Here is a 19,293-nt window from a genome sequence, read left to right on the forward strand (position 1 = left end):
CCTGTTGCCCGCCACTCTGAGACTTGTGATCATCAGGGAGACGCTCACTGCCACCGTGTGTGGACTGCTTACTGCAGAGGGCGGTCGTGCTGTGGGGCTGGCCCCAGGTTTCCGAGTCGGTGCGTGGACACCTCGCACGTCTGATGAGCAAGTCCTGCAGGGACGATGCTGGGACCTGCCATCCTTCGGGGACCTGGTCTAGAGCAGCAGGGTTCGTTCACCCCAGCCCTCCGGCCCCGGGGTCGTGCATCTGTGGTGAGGGCCGAGCTGCCCTGCCCCTGACCCCGGGAGGAGTTGTCCCTCATGGGTCCCAGGGTATTGGCTTTGATTTTAGACTGGAAAGTGTATTTTCTCCCATGGCTCATCTCCATCCAGTCTTCCTTTAAAGTGGGCTGTCTGAAGTGGACTTATTAATATTGATAATCTTGTTGATTAAATTTTAAAGCGCACTTGCCCTTAGCCATTGCAGTTTGTGAAAACACGCACTTATTGTCAACACACAGCAAAGAAAGACTTCATAACAGTCAGCGAGTGAGACAAAACTATTTTAATATATTGCTACATGTTACAAAACAGTCTCTGTCCAAACACAACTTACTTAATAGAATACTTTCAACAAGAGCAAAACACACATAATACATTATTGCTTAAAGGGAACTTATTGCTACAGTGTTTGCTTATTTGGTTTTCAGTCTATGCAGCAATTGGACTCCAAAATCTGAGAGATAAAATAGGGCCTATTTTTCAGATAATTCAGTGAAATGAGCTCAATCACCTTCAATTTGGGGGGGGAAAAAGGAAACTGCCCTATGATATATCATCTAATGATAGAGATGGTTAGTGCCAAGCGGACACTGAACTTAAGCAATAATTGAAAGCACCACAAAACATTTGTACTTACACTTGAAGTAAGATATATAACTAAACTATGCTTCTTCATTGTCTCAATAAAAAGCAACATTTTCCACAAAACTAACACTCATATTTAAAACGGAAAAAAAAGCAAAACACTATGTAAAACACTATGTGAGCTTAAATGTTATTGCAGTGTTAAAAATTCCCATTTCTTCCTTTTAAGAAAAAGGGACATTTAAATATTTTAAACATCAATGCTTTACAAATCCTGACGGTAAATGAGAGGGTTAATAGCAGCTCAAACAGCTGGAAAATATACTTAAAATAGCTTATATCTCAAATGCACCTCTTGTTTTGCATCATATTGTCCTTAGAGGAAAGACAAGCAGTTTCCCTCAACTAGAAATAAATCTAATCCACTTCAGAAGGTTTGGGCTTCAGTGGGACCTGCCTTCAGATCAGCTGGCTGAGCCCTGGCAGCACATCAGAGCATCTCAGGGCTTTCTCACACAGGGCCAAAGCACACTCATGCAAACGACAAATCCATTTCATGTTCCAGCTGATTACATCTGGCAAGGCCTGCTTAGGTGCCATCAAAACCCCTGGGGAAAACGTTTCCTGATTCATTTTTTTCCTCTTGAAAAAGGACAAAAAGTAGAAAATACAAACAATTATCTAATTTTGGATGGGACACACATATTTCAGTTGAATTATATGACTTAAAAACTAAAATAGGAATATATTTTTTAAGGAAAAAAAAATCACAAAACCAAACTTTTCAAAATCACCAAGCCCTGTAAAAGGCCCTGAGTTCCAGCCCCAGTGCTGCAAAAACAAAAACATACAATAAAAAAGGGAAAGTCATAAAACAAAAAAGAAAAAAAATTACCAAGTCCTGAAATTTGATTATGAACAGGGAATTTCTACAGGTTCCTAATGAAATGAGACACTAAAGTGCCCCCTAGTGAGGCCTTCTGGAATTGCAGTCTAATTAAATTGGCAAAAAAAATTTTTCTATGATTTTGCTTCCTTGAAACAATGATAGGAAATTATTCTATTCCAGGTAATGAGATACTATCTAAGTTACACAATGAAACCACATGATGTATTTATACAAGGAGAAAATGTTGATCAAGTGTCATTATTTCCCATGCTTCCCTCTTAGAGCTAGAAAAGAAAGGAAGAGTTTTCTCTCCTACTGGCCTAGACTGTATCTTGTTTCCACTGACTCAACGTTAACGTTAACGGAGAAATGGTATAAGGTGCTGTGGCTTCACTTGCATAAACTGCAGGTGCACTTGGCGGGTTTTATGGAATTGCCCACACTGTCAATTTTCAGAGCTTTGAAGACAAACATCTGGTCAAATGAAAAGTCACGTTTTCACTTGACACTCCCATGCCCTGAAAAGTAGGTGGTCACAGCAATTGAAGTCCCACTCTTGCTCCATATCAGGGAACGTGGAGTCTGCTGGTTGTGCCAAGGGTCTTTGAAGAAGAATCTGTGTAGCACAGACAGCACAGGCACCAGGGGTCCCCTTGCTCAAGAAGCAGGTGCTCCTTGGAGATAGATGAGTTTCCCTCATTGTTCATTAAAATGTCTGTGGACCATTTCTATAATTCTAAATAAAATTCCCAAGATTTCAGTGATATAAAGACAGAAAATGAAGGAGCTTTACAATAAGCAGAAGTAACTGGAGGCAGTATTTGATAATATTTCTAAGGTGAAAAGTGACATTTCAATCCATGTTTAGCAGGAAATAACTGATGATCAAATAAAAGAAAGACAAAAACGAGACTGGAAAAAATAGCTTTGAAATAAAAACACAGCAGTCACAGGAAATTTTGCTGAAAATACCAAACCCATTGGAATTATGGATTGCTCCCCCCTCCCCCGCCCAGGTATCCTTGTAGCTTATTTCTCACAAAGGCATCTTTGAACTAGATGATTGTGCTCTTGTTCACAGTCGGCTGAGAACCTTTTAAATAACAATACAGCACTAAGCCAACTAACTGAAGTGTGGACTTCAGTTACGCAGGTGATTTCTATGTTCAGTGCCCACCGGCAATTCGACGTGATGCGCAGGTTTCTGGCCACTGAGAAAGACCAGTGTGCAGGTCCTGCAGACCACGGCAGCCACACGGGTTGGCCCTTGCTCTGCTGACAGCATCACCAGTCCAGTTTCAGGTCGGCCTTGCTCCAGACATACTTTCCTCCTCGCTTCAGAAACATACGTTCATCAAACCCACTGAATTTTATAGCTTCTTCCACTCCAACGTCCAGGATAGACATGGAAGGATCCTTCCGGCCACTTCTGCAGTTCAGAAAGCGCATCTAGGAAATTTAAGAAAGAAATCAGTCTATTTCCATAAAGTTTATGCTGTGAAACCCATTTTAAGGTATCAATGCAAAATATTTTTTTAATATTCCAATCATGTCAATAAATGATGACTGAGAACGTGGCCAAAAACTGAGCTCCCTAAGCTTCACCCCCCCCCCCCACTGAGGAAGAGGTGAGGTCCACTGAGAGCCTCAGGAGCAGGATGAGGGCTCACTACCATGGCTTCCAGCAGAGGCGGCATGCTGATCTGGAGAGACTTCTCCCCCGAGTCGAAATTTGTTTTGAAAGTGTAAAGGGAAGGGAAAGGTCCCTTGAAGGCTTGGACTTGTTAACTGAGCATTTCCATTACTACTCTTTCCCTTATGTCCCACAAAGAAAGCTCATGTTGATAATAAGTGAAATTGCTATAAAGCAACTCGGATGAACTTGAAACTAATGAAATATAAAAGTTATCTTAAATATCCCTCAAAGAAAATCCAATCTAAATATTGAACCCATGGTTCTTGTTTGAGCTCATTTCTTCTGAAAAACATATCTTTGAATGGAATTATTTGTCTTTTGAAGGACATATTGACAAAAGTTATAAATCTGGACCAAAAAAAAAAAAAAAGACAAAGGAAAAGAAAGTGGATTCTTTTCCATTTGTGAGAGGGTAGGTTTTCCCTTTCCTATGGAAGATGATGAGGGAAGAGGGTATGAGTGGTGCTTAGAAAGGAAGGGCAAGGCCCCTCTGCCACTGCCAAGGTTAGTCAGCCAGGGAGTGAGCTGCCTATCAAAGGAGATGCAGTCCAGGGCCCTTTCACATGCTGGGGGTCCTTGTGAGGTCCACGGCCACCACGCCAGGCAGGAGCCACCCCATATGGCAGCTAGTGCCAATCCAGGGACCTGGGCCCAAGCCAGTGCCTGCAGAGGTGCTGGGCGCATATGGCAAAGAGACCCCCAGCTGTATCATTTTAATGACCCTAACTGGCCAAAAACCTGTGACAGGCCACGAAGACGGACAAACGGGTCCTACAGGATGGCATTCAGGTCAGCGCTGGACTTGCGGCTGAACTAGCTTTTCAGTGATAATTTCATAACTCAAGAGAAATACTCACATATTCATCCAGGATGAGGTAGGAGTCTTTCATCTGCAAAGAAGGAATTGCATACAAATTTAGCCCTAGGCATATTTTTCAGTGTGTATTTTCAACTGTCTATAATGAAATGTGCATCTGGGTTTTGTGATTCTAGGTTCAATATTTCTTATCTCATTTGAGTGGCTTTTGGTGAGACCCTCATAAGGGGAGGGACTGTGTGTGTCCCTTCAGAGCCGCACAGGTTCAGCAGGCCTGGATGATCTGCCTCAAATGGAAAGGTCAAGAGAAGGAGCCAATCCGCTCCACGCCACATTCCCTGACAGTGGCCCCCAGTGTTCCCTGACTGTGGACCCTCTTTCTGAAGTACCGAGCAGAGCACTCTTCAGGGCTAGCACGTGGGACTACAGGGTGGCTTCTCCCATCGATTCTGCCGCGCTAAGCGGACTGACAGCAGTGGCGCATTGTGTGTGCGTAGAGGGATTCCTGAGCTTCCAGCAGGTAGACAGACCTTCTGCCCCCACCGACAGACACCTAGGGCAAAGGTCCCAGCCGATTCACATGGGGGAAAGAAAACCTGGGTGGGAGCCTTTGGGGAGTTGAGATGTGCAGGTGGGTGAGGAGCTCTTCATACAAGGATGGAGACCGAGAACAGTGCCATCTTTCATTGCTTTCCTTATTTTCTTTGCCCTCACACTATGTAATTAAGATGGAGGTGGGAAGATCCCGTAAACAGAGACCCCGCGGGAGGGTTTCCTCCACTTCCTCACTGCTCCCTGAAGCCTGCCCTGCTCTCTCTCCATTTGGGGATTTTCTCACTCGTGCTTAGTTCAATATCACCTTTAAACTCCAGCCATCCATCAAGACCTTCAGAAGCCAAAGCATAAGGAATCAATTTCTGTCCCTGGAATTCCTGACATTATGCGAGCATCCGGGGGAGAGATTTTCTGTGTGTGTATTTTGGGGTGGCAGATGGGAGAACCTGTTTTAAAAATACTTCTTCAAATAACAAATCTTATCTTTTACAAATTGGAAGATCCAAAAAGTTATAAAATCCACCAAATTATTGGAATTTGCACTACTCTGGGGGATATGTATGGATTTTTTTTTTTTTTGCAGATCAGCATTGAGTTTCAAATTGATTTTGCATGTTGGTTTTCAACTTTACTAATATCGTGTGATGAGATCTTATCCTGGTAACATAACACTCTTAAATATGCTTTATTCAGTAGACTATTCACTATGCTAATGTATTAATGCACCTGTTCCTGCCCTACAGGGAAGCGAAGCTACTTTCACTTTATTTCTATTGTTCTTAATGCTGCAGCAACAAACCTTTATATAAATATTTCTTTGCATCTTTATATAAAGATTTCTTGTGTTTTGAAGTAGAATTTAAGAATCAATATATAAGAACACTTCAAAGGTTATCATAATAAATTATCAGTTCATTGTCTAGGAAATCCATGGGCATTATCCTTCTACTAACCATATGAATCACCTCTTACTGCATCTTCACATTTCATATTTAAATTTCCATTTCTTTGAATACTGATAATATCAAAGACTGTTAAAATGTTTATTCACTCTTTGATTTTCCTGTGTAAATCATCTGTTTGTGCCCATTACCTGATTAACTTTCTCTGTTAGCAGGTTCTTATTGATTTAAAGAACTTTTTATATTATATTTTTATATAATACTTTATTTTATATAATTTGGTGTAATTACAAAAAAAATGATGGTAGCATATTTTACTTTTAATTTTTATGATGTATGTAGCTTATAATTTTAACTTTAATGTACTCAAATTTTGGCGTTCATAATTGTTTAAAAATGTGCATAATTTGTATTAATAAGGCGTTTCCTCCACTGTGGCAGGAAGAACGGGCATCATTTTTCTTTAGATTTTGAGAGTGCATTCATCCGTGACTGCCTCTGGTAATTCCTGAAGTCCCAGCAGAGACATGCTTTGGCCAACCCTGCTAAGTCTATGAGTGGAATTTGTCCTTTTAGGGTGCATTCAATTGTGCTTACACTAGACAACTAAAGAAGTGGCAAACCATTTCTTCTACCTTCTACCCAACTTCTAAAGTTTTTCCTAGAAACAGTTCAAGTGAATCAAGTGATGATGTTGATAGCAAGAGAATGGTCAAGAGCTCCCTCCTTCTTTCCCAGAAGTAGAAATGCTAAGTGCATAGCAGCATGGGTTGAGATGGCACAGTGGTGATACACGAAGTCACATCACCTCTGGGTGGCACTCTGCCTTCCCGGAGGGGGACACTGACGCTCCTGAAAGCCCACCGTCAGCAGGTAGCCAGGGTGGACCTGGGCTTTTCTGGCTGGGGACTCCCTCCTCCCTCTCTCTGTGCTGAATCCCCTGAGACCACAAGTTGTCCCTATGCGAGTCCTTGGGCCAGGATTCCCTGCTCTGGACTCAATCTGAAGGCAAGCAGGAAAGCCCGCTGGGCTGTATACAACCTTCTGGTTGGACTCGGGCACCAAGCAGGACACTCCTTTGTGACGCTCTAAGAATTCTTCAAACTCTTGGTCGCTGATGACGAATCTTTGTGCTTCTCTCAGGGCATCGTCTCCACAGTTCTCGCCCTCAATCAGGAGGCACTGGAACACCTGAAAGGAGGAGAGCCTGTGGGCAAGGCCGTCATCCGGCTGGCCCCAGCCCCACCCCGGTCCAAACTCCACGAGCTCAGCAGTCCTGGGGAGACCTCACGCTGGGAAAGGAGGGCGGCCCTGGAATTCAGGAATATGATGTTGGAAGCACAAACATTCTAAAAATAGAAATTCCTCAAACTGCCTAGAGTATGTTTGATCTAAGTTTATGATCCAATGTTTTCAGACTAGAAAATCATTAATGTTTTTTGAAGAAAACGGGGACTATTAAAAAGCATTAAAAAAACAACTGTCATCTTCAAACCAAGAGAAAACTATTTTAAAAATATTGTTGTTTTTGCTGATTTTTAATATATCCTAAGTACTTTTAAACCAGGTTTGCTTTTCAATTAATACATAAGGACAAATTTTTGAAGTCATTAATACAGTTTTTCATTCTTCTTTTAAGTAAATAAGTGTGTACATGACTGTGCGTGCACAGGTGTTTTTGTGAGTTTATATGTGTGACCGTGTGTCCGTGTGTGTGTCAGTGTGTGTGCTGACTGTGTGAGAGCTGAGTGTGCACACTGCATTACCCCACCCAGAGCAGTGCTGTCATTTGAGCAGGGAGGCCCCAGGGAAGGCAAGCAACCAGGCAAGGTGTCCCAGGTGGCACAGGGTGACAGAGCTGAAGCAGAACCCGGGGCTAACAGGCTTTTGTGGAACAGGTTTCTCTACATGGAATTAATCAATAGCATCCGGATTAATTTGAGGCTGTTTTAGTCAGGGCTAATGTCATAAAGCTCTAAAGATGGCCTCTCAGGCTGGGGACATAGCTCAGTCGGCTGCGTGCTGGCCTAGCATGCGCCAGGCCCTGGGTTCAACCCCCAGAAGAAGATGGCCTCTCGCTCTGTGTCCTCCCTCTGGCGCACGGTTGCCGAGGGCTGCCGCGCCCATGGCCTCGTGGGAAGAGGGCACCCCAGGAAACCAGGGAGCAAAGGGACCAAGCAGGGGCGACAGTTTCCATCTGCCAACAGCCTTTGAAGATCAGCCTCTCAGTGAGCACAGTTTTCCAGGGGGGGAAGCTCCGCCCTCTGAGAGTCAGGTCTTCAAGGGCAAGAAGTGCCCTTGTAGTGGTCAAGAGAGTGGAGTAAAAGTCTGGGAGATAAGAGGAGAGCCAAGCAGTGGGGGAAGTCATATGAGAACAATGAGATGGCAGGAGAAGAGAGGAGGGACCAGGACAGAGGGACAGGACGGCCGGCTCCAGGAGCTCTCAGCCTCGGAGGGCAGCCCCCCCCCCGGCTGCTGCCTCGGCCTCCCTCCTCCTCACAGTCCCCACTCGTCCTACCCACTGTCTTCCTTTAGCTTTGTCTCAGCTCCTTCTAGACCGGGGTGCATCAGCCTACTTACGTACTTCACCAAAAGTTCAAGTTCAATGTCGCTATTTACAATTTCTTAAATAGATTTTTTTAAAAAGTATACTTACTTAAAAAAAAAAAAAGCTTATACTTGCTCTGTTTGCATATGGAAATGGATTAGGGGAAGAATTTTTAGATTGAAACTTGAATTTTTAGGTTTAAGTTTTTAAGTAGCCAATTGCCAGTGTCTGCATGTTGCCAGGGCTGTCTGTGCTAAGCGGGCTTGCGCGTGTGAGCCTCAGACTCCGAGGTGGGACCAGTCCCAAAGCACAAGTCTTGGGATAAAGGCCTGGTGTTGCTCCTGGTGGGGAAGCCTTGACTCCTAATGCCTTCCAATTACTCAGTGCACACTCAGTGGCATCCGGCTCTGCGGAGAGCATTGCTCCCTGTCAGTCAACTCTGGGCTTCCCAGAGACACACCCCAGCACTGAGCATGACCTTCATCCTCACTGTATCTCAGGAGAACATCATTCCTGGGTTCAGAGGGAGCGTGAAGCACAGCAAGCCGTGGCTGGGAGTCTAGGGAGCCGGAGGAGACCGAGGACCGAGCTGGATGGCCTGGAGCTCTCCTGTGAGGCTCTTTCCAGCTTCGCCGAGCTCAGCCAGGAACAGCAGCAGCACTTACCTTCCAGCGAACAGGGTTCAGGGCTTTAATCTGCTCGTTCATGTCCTCGTCCACGTTGAACCGGTTGATGACAGAGTTGATCTTGAAAGCCACTCTGTAATCGTTGCACCACTTCCTCAGCTTTTGAAGATTTTCCACATGGTTCTTCTTTCCTTGGCCACGGCCAATAAGGACGTTGACTTCCTCATCAAAGCTGTCACAGGAAATGGCGAGAATGTCCAAGTAGTCACCTGTGGTAAAATGGTCAGCTGAATTTTTCTGTCCAAGGAACAAGCGCCACAGGTCACATCAATCAATTCATGATACAACATATTTTGTTTGCATCTGGGTTCTAACTTTTTATGTGATATTTTCCTCATACCTATGAAACTTGCTGAGATGTGAACTCTACTGGTATAGAGTATTCATTAAAAAACCACACATGTGCCTGGGTGCAGTGATGTACACCTATAATGCAAGCAACTTGGGGGGCCAAGGCAGGAGGATTACAAGTGTCAGGTCAGCCTCAGTAGCTTAGCAGGACACTTTTGTAAAATTAAAACAAGAAGGACTGGGGATATTGTGTCCCTGGGTTCAACCTCCGGTACCTCCCTACGCACAAAGTCTATACACATAATTAATGATGGATATACATATTTGATCATTCTAAAACCCTACTCCCCTACTTGCATGAGCTCCAATTAATATGCTTAATATTTTCCATTTATTTCTTTATAGAAATCATATAATTTATGAAGCAAGCAGATAGATATTTTGGACGCTTCCACACTTAGCTATGAGTATAGATTTGCTTTTCTTTTTCTACCACACAAATACAATTGCTTTGTATAAGAGGGAGCATGAAGCACAGCAATTTTTTGGCCAAGTTCACCAGCTTCTTCCTGATGTATTTTGTACCTTTGATTCACCATCTAAATATGCACAGAGACTCTATGCGATGTCAGGTACAACCATGTTAGATGCTGAGCAAACCCAGATAAAGGGAGGCTGAAGGGAGGGTGTCGGGGCCCCTCCCTGTAGAGTAGCATATTGACAGCTCAGATAGTGGGTCGTTTGGAACCCAGAACACGCTGAGTGTGATTCTGGCGTTGAGCTCTCCTCTACTGGGTTCCATGACAGTCTTTTCTACCCCCTCGTTCTTCTGCCCCTGCCTCTGCCTGGGCTGCTCCTGCTCTTCTGGCCTGTGAAGGGCAGGCCTTCTCTGGGCCTGGGCTTCCTCACGGGGGTTAGACCTGCACTTCCAAGTTACTTCCCAAAGATGGCACCTTTTTCTTAAATTTGCCTTTGCTTTATGGAAACCAAATGTTCCATTGCTCCTTCAACAGCACTTCTCTATATTACAAACAAAAAGAGTCATTTTAGCTCCTATTTTAAGGCTCATTTTGTGTTACCCAGATGTAACAAGCAATTAGCACACGTACGAGCCAGAAACACTCTTTAACACAACTCTAAATGTCCTACAATTTGATCTTGAGTAAATTTGTAATGGGATATCATACTGGAACAAGGCAACTCACTGAGCATGTGGTCTCTAACCATCCAAAAAAAAAAAAAAATTGAAAACTAAACACACAAAGCCCTGTTGGTTCTATGCAGGCAGCCTCTTCTGGTTGGCTCCCAAATGGGCTTCAGCTGTGCTCTGCCACCCTTCCAACTTCTGCTAATTGCTGTGATATCCCTCCCTCTAGTTCTCAGCTTCTCTGGTCCTGTCTCTTGGGAAGAGGGATTTATCAGAGTGAATCTCTGCTCAGTCCTTGCATTTTTCTAAGAGAGTCAGAAGCTGTGATGGGGTCTTTCCTATGCCTGCATATGTGACTGCCACAACATTCACATGTCACCAGTGGATGGTGCAAGAGCCGGAAGCCCACAGCCTGCTGCAGCCATGTGCCAAGACTCCTCAGGACTGTTGAGCAAGATCCAGGGTCTATCTGAGTGCAGGGTTAGGCGGTCTCATAGCAGTATGTTCCCGAGTGACCTGCCCTGTATGAAAGTCTTGGATCCTAAGGTTCCAATGAGATTTTCTGCATAGAGAATGTCCAAACAAGTCTCTGCACTTCACTGATGGACAGAAAGGACAGCCTCTGTGAGGTCAGAAGGGGGTGAACTCAGAACAGTATGTTGGACTCTGGACTCTGGACTCAACGACACACACTTTTACGCTACCCTTTTACTCTATACCTTTGCTCTCCTAAGCCCTGGCTTATAAGTCCTTCCAGAAGATAGACAGACTTGGAGAGGTGGGGACCTGTGGCATAGCCCCCTCATCCACTCAGCACACAGGCCCATCCCTGGACCTTTAGATCAGAGGTGGACAACTGGAGGGGCCTGAGAGGGATACGGATACATTTTGTTGGTTCCTTGAGCATCTAAAAATATTTCAAATTATTAACTTGCAGAAGGAACACAGAATGCAGATTTTTATTCATGTTTAATAATATGAGCATCTGGCAAGATTTTATATGGTGCAAAAAAATTAAAGTTTATAATTGGAGGTCCTTGGCCTCTAAGAAGAGAGCCAGTGCTGCCCAGTCCCCATCCTCACCCCTTCCTACTGCGACCTTGCGGGAGATGCTGGGTTCTCCCGTAAACTTCCAAGTGCCTGAGTTTCCATCCCCTTTCCCAGACACACACCCCAGGGTTTGTCGCTGCGATGCAGGAGTCCTTCTGCCCCTGCAACACTCTCCACAGGGATGGGCAGGTCCAGCCATCCTGGAGGGACAGAGCTGCCCAGGCACACATCAAGAGAAACCTTGTCAACTGGTCTCCAGTCGCTGCCTCCTGGACACCTTCCCTGTCTCTTGGGTCTATCTGGCTCCCACAGCGCCCTTGCCTTTGTCCCTCCAAACCCACTTCCCCCTGGTGTCACCCTTCTTGCTCTGCTTTCAGACATTGCCTCAACTCCTCCTTGACCTCCCTCCCCTGAAACTCTGAAACCTCTCAGATGGACTGCACCGGCCCTCACAGCCTTCTCCCCGAGTCTTGGGATGGAAATTCAACTGGAGATTTCTGGCCAATACTCCAACAGATGGAAAAAGCCAGTTTCCTTTGAATGACTTTAAAGCTCAAATGGCTCAGCAGAGAGAGAGAGAGAGAGAGAGAGAGAGAGAGAGAGAGAGAGAGAGACAGACAGACAGACAGACTGTGCTGCCTCAGTGCCAGGACGTTATCCACAGGCAAGACTTAATGATAAGCCTTCTCTGCCGTGTTAGGACCTGGTGGCTCTTAATCCTGGCTGTGCAGAGGAAGTCCTTCCAGCACCAGAAATCAGCCAGTCCACACACGGTGTCTGACGTCATTAGTTCTGGGTGTAGTCCAGTTCCAGCAGAGACAGTTTCCTGCACAGCTGTAAAGTGTGCTGATTTTCCTCAGTGAGTGGCTAAGTGTGGGTCAGAGGTCTGGATACTTGCTAAGTCTGGAAGGTGCAGAAGAGTCAGGCTTCCTAACACGCTCGGTTCTCTGACTGGCCACCCCGGTTTACTGAGAGCCCTGCAGAACCAAGACGCCCATCGAGCCCAGCTGGAAGGGAGATTAGAATAAGCAAGATTTGTTTTTCTTTCCTTCCACTTCCCCAGAAGGCCTGGCCTGAGGCCCAGGATGTGAGGAAACACAGGAACCAACCCTATCAGCAGAGACGCCTGAAGCGGCCTGCAGGAGCGCTTACCGTAGTCCCTGAACCACTTCTCCCGGATCAGGCTGCCGTTGCTCACGATGCTCACGCTGGGCAGGAGGAGCTCCCGCTTGCAGAATTTCACCAGCTGGCCCAGGTACTCGCCCCGGTCCTGAAGAAAGGGCTCTCCGCCGGAGAAGTTTATCTTCTCCATCCCTGCCAAAGGCCGAGGGTGAGGGTCCCCTTCACCAAATCCCACTTTCATTTTTGTTTTATTTTGTGTCTTGTGCTGCTGAGCATCTCACCCAGGGCCTCATGCAGTGTGGGGAGCACCTGAATACTGAGCTACACCCCCAACCCCATCCACTTTGGTTTTAGTGCAAAGGTAATATTTTCTCCATGTTAAAAAAAAAAAAAAAGAAATGAAAATTTCTCATTATCCTCTCCTTTCCCAATTTGTGTTCCTAACACCAACCCCACCTCATCAGAATAACCATGCATTTAATTCAGGGTATAAACAGGGGGAAGAAAATCACTTGAAGATTTTGTTTTTGCTTTGTTTTTCCCTCCTTTAAGCAGATGTCCTTGGATGTTGGGAGTTCTTTACATAGAGGAGCTGACTTGGTTAGAAGCCAACGGGTGCAATGGCGCAACCCGGAGTCTGCAAAGCAAACACCACCTCCTGAGACATGGGTAGAGCAGGCGGGGAAACAGCTCGACATGCCCCTGACACCCAGGCTCAGAAACTGGTTGTAGCTAGACCTGTGAGAGGGCTAGCTGAGGAGGGAAGGTAAAACATTATATTTTAGTAAGATGTCTACTTCCAGGGAGAGCAGAGTCAATGAGATGAATGACAAGAATCCTGCTGAGGAATGACAAGAACTTGAGCTAGGTCACTCTGAGAAGGACAAGGTGATGGGTCTCTACTTGCAAGATCAGCTGCAGATAACCAGCCGGCAAGGTGGAGCAAAGCAGGTCAGGGCCAGTCAAGTGCCCGTCATATGATCTCGTCCCCATAAAGCACCGAATCAGCAGCACCAACCAGGGACACCCCCTGTGGGGAGCGTGCTGGGCGTGGTCATTCTGCACCTAGGGTTCTGCTTTGCGAATCCACCTGCTGGGCACTTAGGCTGTGTGTGACTTGGGGCTTGTCTACAAACATTCCATGAGAATGTTCAGAAGAAGACTTTGCAAAGTAGCAAAGGGAGTATTCTAGGAAGGACAGGAGGGAGAAGAGCAGGCTTGGAGGGGGAGACGTGGCGCTCGGACTCCACTGCTGAGGCTGCTCTGAGGGGCTGGAACCGTATAAAGGTGTGGATGTCCAGTAAGCAGCGCTCAAGAGCAAGGCCTCCCACATGTGCTAGAAATAATTGTTACACGTTTCCTATCAAGAGCACATACATGATCCCAGACAGAAGGCTCAGATGTTGCTGTTCTAACATCCCATATTTCGTGTTTGTTTTCAACTTTCCTCATTAAATATTTCTGGAAAAAACTGAATTCCTTGGTGCCTTGGACAAACTCTGAAAGTAGCATCACCCTCCCGACCTCCATCTCAATGCTGGGGGAAAGGGGCCTGCCGATGGCACAGACCGGGGCTGACAGGAGGGTGGGTGTGCCCACCAGCCACCTGGCCAGGGCACCTCGGGGCTCAGGAAGCCCAGGCATCTGCCCGCATTACGGCCCTGGCACCTGGGACGACGTGGCTGTGGTGGCCGGGAGCCCTGTGGCCAGGGTGGCTGCCCCCGGCCGGATGGGCCCCCTGGGGTGGATGGGGCATCTTGACTCCTTTCTGGGCCTGGGACTCACCAGCTTCCTTGAGCAGGAGCAGCCCCCTCTTGGCCTCCTCCAGGGGCAGCACGAAGGACGTCTTGGCCGTGTGGAAGCAGAAGCCGCACCTGTAGTTGCACTGCCGCGTGAAGTGGTAGTTGACGCTCGTGGGGGTGATGGGCAGGTCGCCGTCCGCCTCCTCCTCCTGGCTCCCCTCAGCTCTCTCTCCCACCGGCTGCTGTCCCTTCCCTGTACCTGGCCACCAGAAGGCTGCCCTCAGCCAGTACAGCAGTGGGGCCAGGCCCCTCCAGAGCGAGTGCAGCAGGGGCTGCCTGAAGGCGCCCAGCAGGCGCGCAGCCAGAGCGGAGGGCAGCAGCATCCTCATGGTGGCCACGGAGTGTGGGAGGCCACGGCTCAGTTATATGAAGGTGGAAAGGGCCCGCCTCTGAGCATCCTGTCACAGCAGAGGGACACGCCCCCTCTGACTAACTCCCAGCTGAGTTAGTTTCGATTTTCTTCTTCATGAAAAGGAAAGTTGGAACCGGGCCAAGACCCAGGCTCCAGTCAGCAGCTGCCTTCCTACCTCACCCTGTGCTAGCACCTGAGCAGGTGCTTCAGAGACCGGTGCCCATCAGTGGTGTCTCTGTGCCCCCAAGACACACAGCTACCTCTGTAGGTGGGCTGCACCCACTCAGGCCGAGCAGCCTTAACCTGAAGGAAGGGGACTGGAAGTGCTCCAAATTGGGGACTGGTTTGAGTTGGGAAGTATCTGCATATATCTAGTGAGATATTTTGAGGATGGGACCCAAGTCTCATTATGAAATTCATCCATGTTTCTATGTGCCTTGCACACATCCCCAGAGGTGGGCTTACACAACATGTGAATAGCTTTGTGCTAGAAATACATCCTCAGGAGGCAAACTCTCCACTTGTGGTGTCTTGTCAGTGCTGGGTTTCCAGTTAAGTGCATTCTGGATTTGGATTTTCAGATGCTGAGACAGTATAACTGTGTGATGATGAGAGCCTTCGGAGGTAGGTGCTCAGGGAAAGTTTGTTATGATAGTCAAAGAGAACTACCTTGAGACCCCCTGCTGAGCATTTCTCCAAAGGAGCGGAAATCAGGGCATGGAAGAGACATCCTCACATCCATGCTCACTGTGGCATTGTCCATGACAGCCAAGACCTGGAGGCAAATGAAGGGTCCATCTGCAGATGAATGGGTGGGGACACAGAGTACCCCCACACCATGGAATCCTACCACTCTGCCTTCAAAGAGAAGAAAAACCTGTCAAGTCTAACTGCATGGATGAACCTGGAGGACATGACGTTAAGTGAAATAAGCCAGCAAAGAAAGACACATGGTGCATGAGCTCTCTGATGTGTGGAAAGAAGGTATTTACACTCCCAGAAGCAGAAAGTAGAAGGGTGGTTCCCAGGGATAGAGGAGTAGAGGCAAAGAGAAGATGAAGGTCAGAGGACGCAAGACGCTCGTTAGAGAGGAGGAGGGAGTTCAAGAGGTCCAGTGCACAACACGAGGACCCGCTCGTGGCCATGTCATTACTGTTGAAAGCACATAGTGGGAAGACCACTTGATCAGGGAGGATGGCTCTGCAGGGACTTCAGTCACCCAACCTACTTGTTGCAACAGGGTTAACATGTAGACATGTGTTCCTGGACTTTTAAGCTATTTCTAATAGACATTCCCAGCTAGGAAAATAGGATATTTTTCTAACCTGCTTCCTAATTGGGGAGAATCACTGTGGCTTGTAATTTCTTTGTTTTTATACTTTTCTCAGGAAGAATTGTGATCACCCTTCTTTTTATGATCAGGGTGGTGTTGATCATGTGTCTTCAAGTGTTCCTCAGCTGAGCAAAGTTGGAACAGGCCAGTGGCTGGGCTTCAGGACCCAGCTGTGTAACACTGTCACCTGCTCGACCACACAATCACACACACTGCACACACGCCGACACGCCTCTGTCAAGGTGTAGATGCTACTTTATGCTCCTCTGTTGGAAGACCCCTGAGAACTGGACGTGCTCTGTTAGGGTTAGCTATTGTTTATCTGAATGGAAATAGAAACAGCTCATTTTCCTGAACAGAGAAACCGAAAGCAAATTCTGCAAAACAAGAAGCACGTGTTTAACGATTGCCAATTATGCAACCATGGATGTGATCCAAGACTTTGAAATCGGGGCAAAAGCTATTTGAAACTTTTACACCATGGTCTGGCTCAATTGAGAAAGGCATTTTGCTAGATTAAATATGTACGAAGAAATGAAAATCAGATCAATTATAGTTATAATACAGAGGATAAAACACAAGCTTTTTGAAACAAAACCTGTTAAAAGAACTGAATCCTACCTCAGCCAAAATCACAAAATTTTGAATAGATTTCTTAACTTGCCTGATCTTGTTGGTCATCTGGGAGAAAAGAATGCCTAACTCACACAGGCATTTTAAAGATTCAGTGACATAATGTCAACATAGCCCAGTTGATTACTCATCTACTGTGATAAGGATTTGGAATGCCATTCCTGCACCTGTCTTGTGGTGCACATACGCAGGCCCCTATGCTGGGCCTGACGGACCACTCAATGGAATCCAGGAGTGGAATCTGTTGCTAAGACACACGAGTGTTCCCTGGTAGTGCAGACCTCCAGTTTTCCAAAGTGATCAGCTATCAGAACCGTTCAAGGGTTCTGTTGCTCCACATCTTGCTGACTGCTGTCATTGCTAAGTTGTTTTGTTTAATTTTAGTCATGGAGATGTTGTGATGACTCAAGGGAGTTTTAGTTTCCAATTTCCTGATGACTGATGTTGTTAAGCATCCTTTTACATATTTGTTAAGCCAGTTGGATGCTCTCTTTTTCGTGATGTGCCTGTTCAAATTCCTTACCCCCTAAATGAATGGGGTGCACATCATCAATCCTGATATTTGTATAAGATGATCCTGAAAAGTTGGTGTGGCAAGGTTTGTTGCTTATCCTGTGCACCCAGAATCTCCAATCATTAACAGAAAGACCCTCTAGAGCGTTCTATTTCCAGGGTGTGGGCAGGGATGGCTCACAACTCTGGGCTTCCATAGAAGTAATCAACAAATGAGTACCTGGTTCTGTTTGGTAAACTTTCTTCACAGGTAGTCCCATGAACTTCATTTCTTATAGAAAACCCAACTCCACAACACAGTAGACGGATGTCCTTCAAGTTGGAAATCCACAATTGCATAAGAAAAAAACAAACAGACAGATGCTCTGAGCAGCAGAGGCTTCGTCTGCTCCTGGCTGGGAAGTGACTTAAATTCTCAGTGCTTTCTACCCCGTCCATTAGCTTCCTGCAGGGGACTCAAGCTGAGGAATCATCACTCCTTCCTGGATCTGCTTTGTGAATTCTCATTTTCTGAGCTCCACATTTATTTTGTGATATGCAAATCTGTTGATGTAGAGTTGTCTGAAGTGGGTTTTTTCTCTTCAGAATCCCTTTCTATTTGTGGTTCCCAACCCTAACCCTAAGCCTAACCCTAACCCTAACCCTAACTCTAACCCCTAACCCTAACCCTAACCCTAACACCTAGCCCCTAACCCTAACCCTAATCCTAACCCCTAACCCTAAACTCTAACCCTAACCCCTAATCCTAACCCTAACCTAAACCCTAAACCCTAACCCTAATCCTAACCCTAATCCCTAACCCTAAGCCCTAAGCCCTAACCCTAACCCTAACCCTCCACTTATCCTTATCACTCTGATTTTCATTTCCTTTTTCCCACTTGAGAAAACTACCCAAAGCATACCTATTTAAGCAGCGTTTCAAAAATCTAGGCTTCTTTTTGGGGTTTTATTATTTATTAGTTGCTGCATTTAGGTGTGTTACAATTCTCTGGGCTTGTTTCCCCCATGAGCAGAATGGTTAGAGTAGTTTTCTTTTTCCTTTTGTAATTCTGTAAATGTTGAAGCCTATGGTTTTTCCTAGGAATACAGCTGTTCTATTCATTCCTTCAAAGACACCTCTTTGAAGAGCCTTCCCAGCCTCCAGATGCGCTTCGATAGCTTTCTACTGGCAAGTTTATTCAATCTAAACATTCAGCTGGCACTATCAGAGACTCTGTCCTAGGACTTTAAAATAGGAACAGTATTTCTTTTTGAGTAAAGACATTGTATCTTCAGCCTCTAACACATATTTAATATGCACGGATCTCATCTGCTTGAGTGTCACTGAAGTACTACATCTCCTCATAGGACAGAAACAGGTGCAAATGAATATAAAAACTTAGGATAGGAGGGTTCATTTAGCAAACTATGTGCTGGGTTGTATTTCTGTTGGATTCTCAGAGACGAGCTCACCATCTTTGTGCTTACCCAAGGTGCTCAGGGAGTAAACAAGACTGGCAAGTGAGCTGTGACCTTGCGAGGTCCTCAGATACACACCGAGCTGAGGAGAGGCTACTGGCCCAGCATTTGGAGAAGTTAGGAGGTGTACTGTGCCCCTGCCCAGTTCCTCGGAACGTGGCTGCACGTAGAGACAGGGCTTTAATGAGGGGTTAAGTCAGAGATGGGAACATTATGGTGGCCCTAAACAACCAAGTCAGGATAGGAAATCAGAGGGCCATCTGCAGGCTCAGAGAGGCCCCGGGGAAACAACCCCTGCCGGCACCTTGGTCTGACTTCTGGCCGCCTGAGCTTTGAGGAAAGAAACTTTCTCTTGGTCTAGGAGCCCATCTGGGTCTCGGTATGGCAGCCGCAGTATACTAATGTGCTAAGAGGGGCCTGGCTGGGGATGGCCCAGCCAGCCTGTGGGAAGACCTTGCAACTAGGCTTGCAGGAAGACTCTGGTTTCAGGCCTTATCACAGATGAAAATGTCACTGCACACTGTGTGCAAAAGCCATCTTGCTCAGAAGCAAGAACGACACTTCTCAGAGAGCTCCCTCCACCTCCACTCCTCATTGTTCTTAGCCTACTCACTCACACATCAACCACACTACTACAAGGTCTTAGATTG

General features: G+C 46.3%; 1 protein-coding gene across 1 annotated transcript; it reads right to left on the reverse strand.

Annotated features, from left to right (window-relative positions):
* Positions 1–532: 532 nt before the first annotated feature.
* Rsad2 (radical S-adenosyl methionine domain containing 2) lies at positions 533–16,600 on the reverse strand. Its single transcript, XM_005327343.5, has 6 exons — positions 14,338–16,600; positions 12,583–12,744; positions 8,922–9,151; positions 6,750–6,899; positions 4,292–4,324; positions 533–3,187 (listed from the first exon to the last, which is right to left on the reverse strand). Exons 1-6 carry the CDS (start codon positions 14,681–14,683, stop codon positions 3,023–3,025), a joined length of 1,086 nt encoding a protein of 361 aa, XP_005327400.1. The 5' UTR covers positions 14,684–16,600; the 3' UTR covers positions 533–3,022.
* Positions 16,601–19,293: the final 2,693 nt, after the last annotated feature.

This window comes from Ictidomys tridecemlineatus, chromosome 12 (assembly GCF_052094955.1).
Source record: "Ictidomys tridecemlineatus isolate mIctTri1 chromosome 12, mIctTri1.hap1, whole genome shotgun sequence".
Lineage (NCBI taxonomy): Eukaryota > Metazoa > Chordata > Mammalia > Rodentia > Sciuridae > Ictidomys > Ictidomys tridecemlineatus.

What these genes read in the sequence shown, in the direction of transcription:
- Rsad2 (XM_005327343.5), bottom strand. Translation starts at nt 14,683, where the DNA reads ATGAGGATGCTGCTGCCCTCCGCTCTGGCTGCGCGCCTGCTGGGCGCC. An exon ending in GCTCCTGCTCAAGGAAGCTG is followed by an intron (nt 12,745 to 14,337) that starts GTGAGTCCCAGG and finishes GGCCTTTGGCAG; the next exon opens with GGATGGAGAAGATAAACTTC. An exon ending in TGAACCCTGTTCGCTGGAAG is followed by an intron (nt 6,900 to 8,921) that starts GTAAGTGCTGCT and finishes TCCTCCTTTCAG; the next exon opens with GTGTTCCAGTGCCTCCTGAT.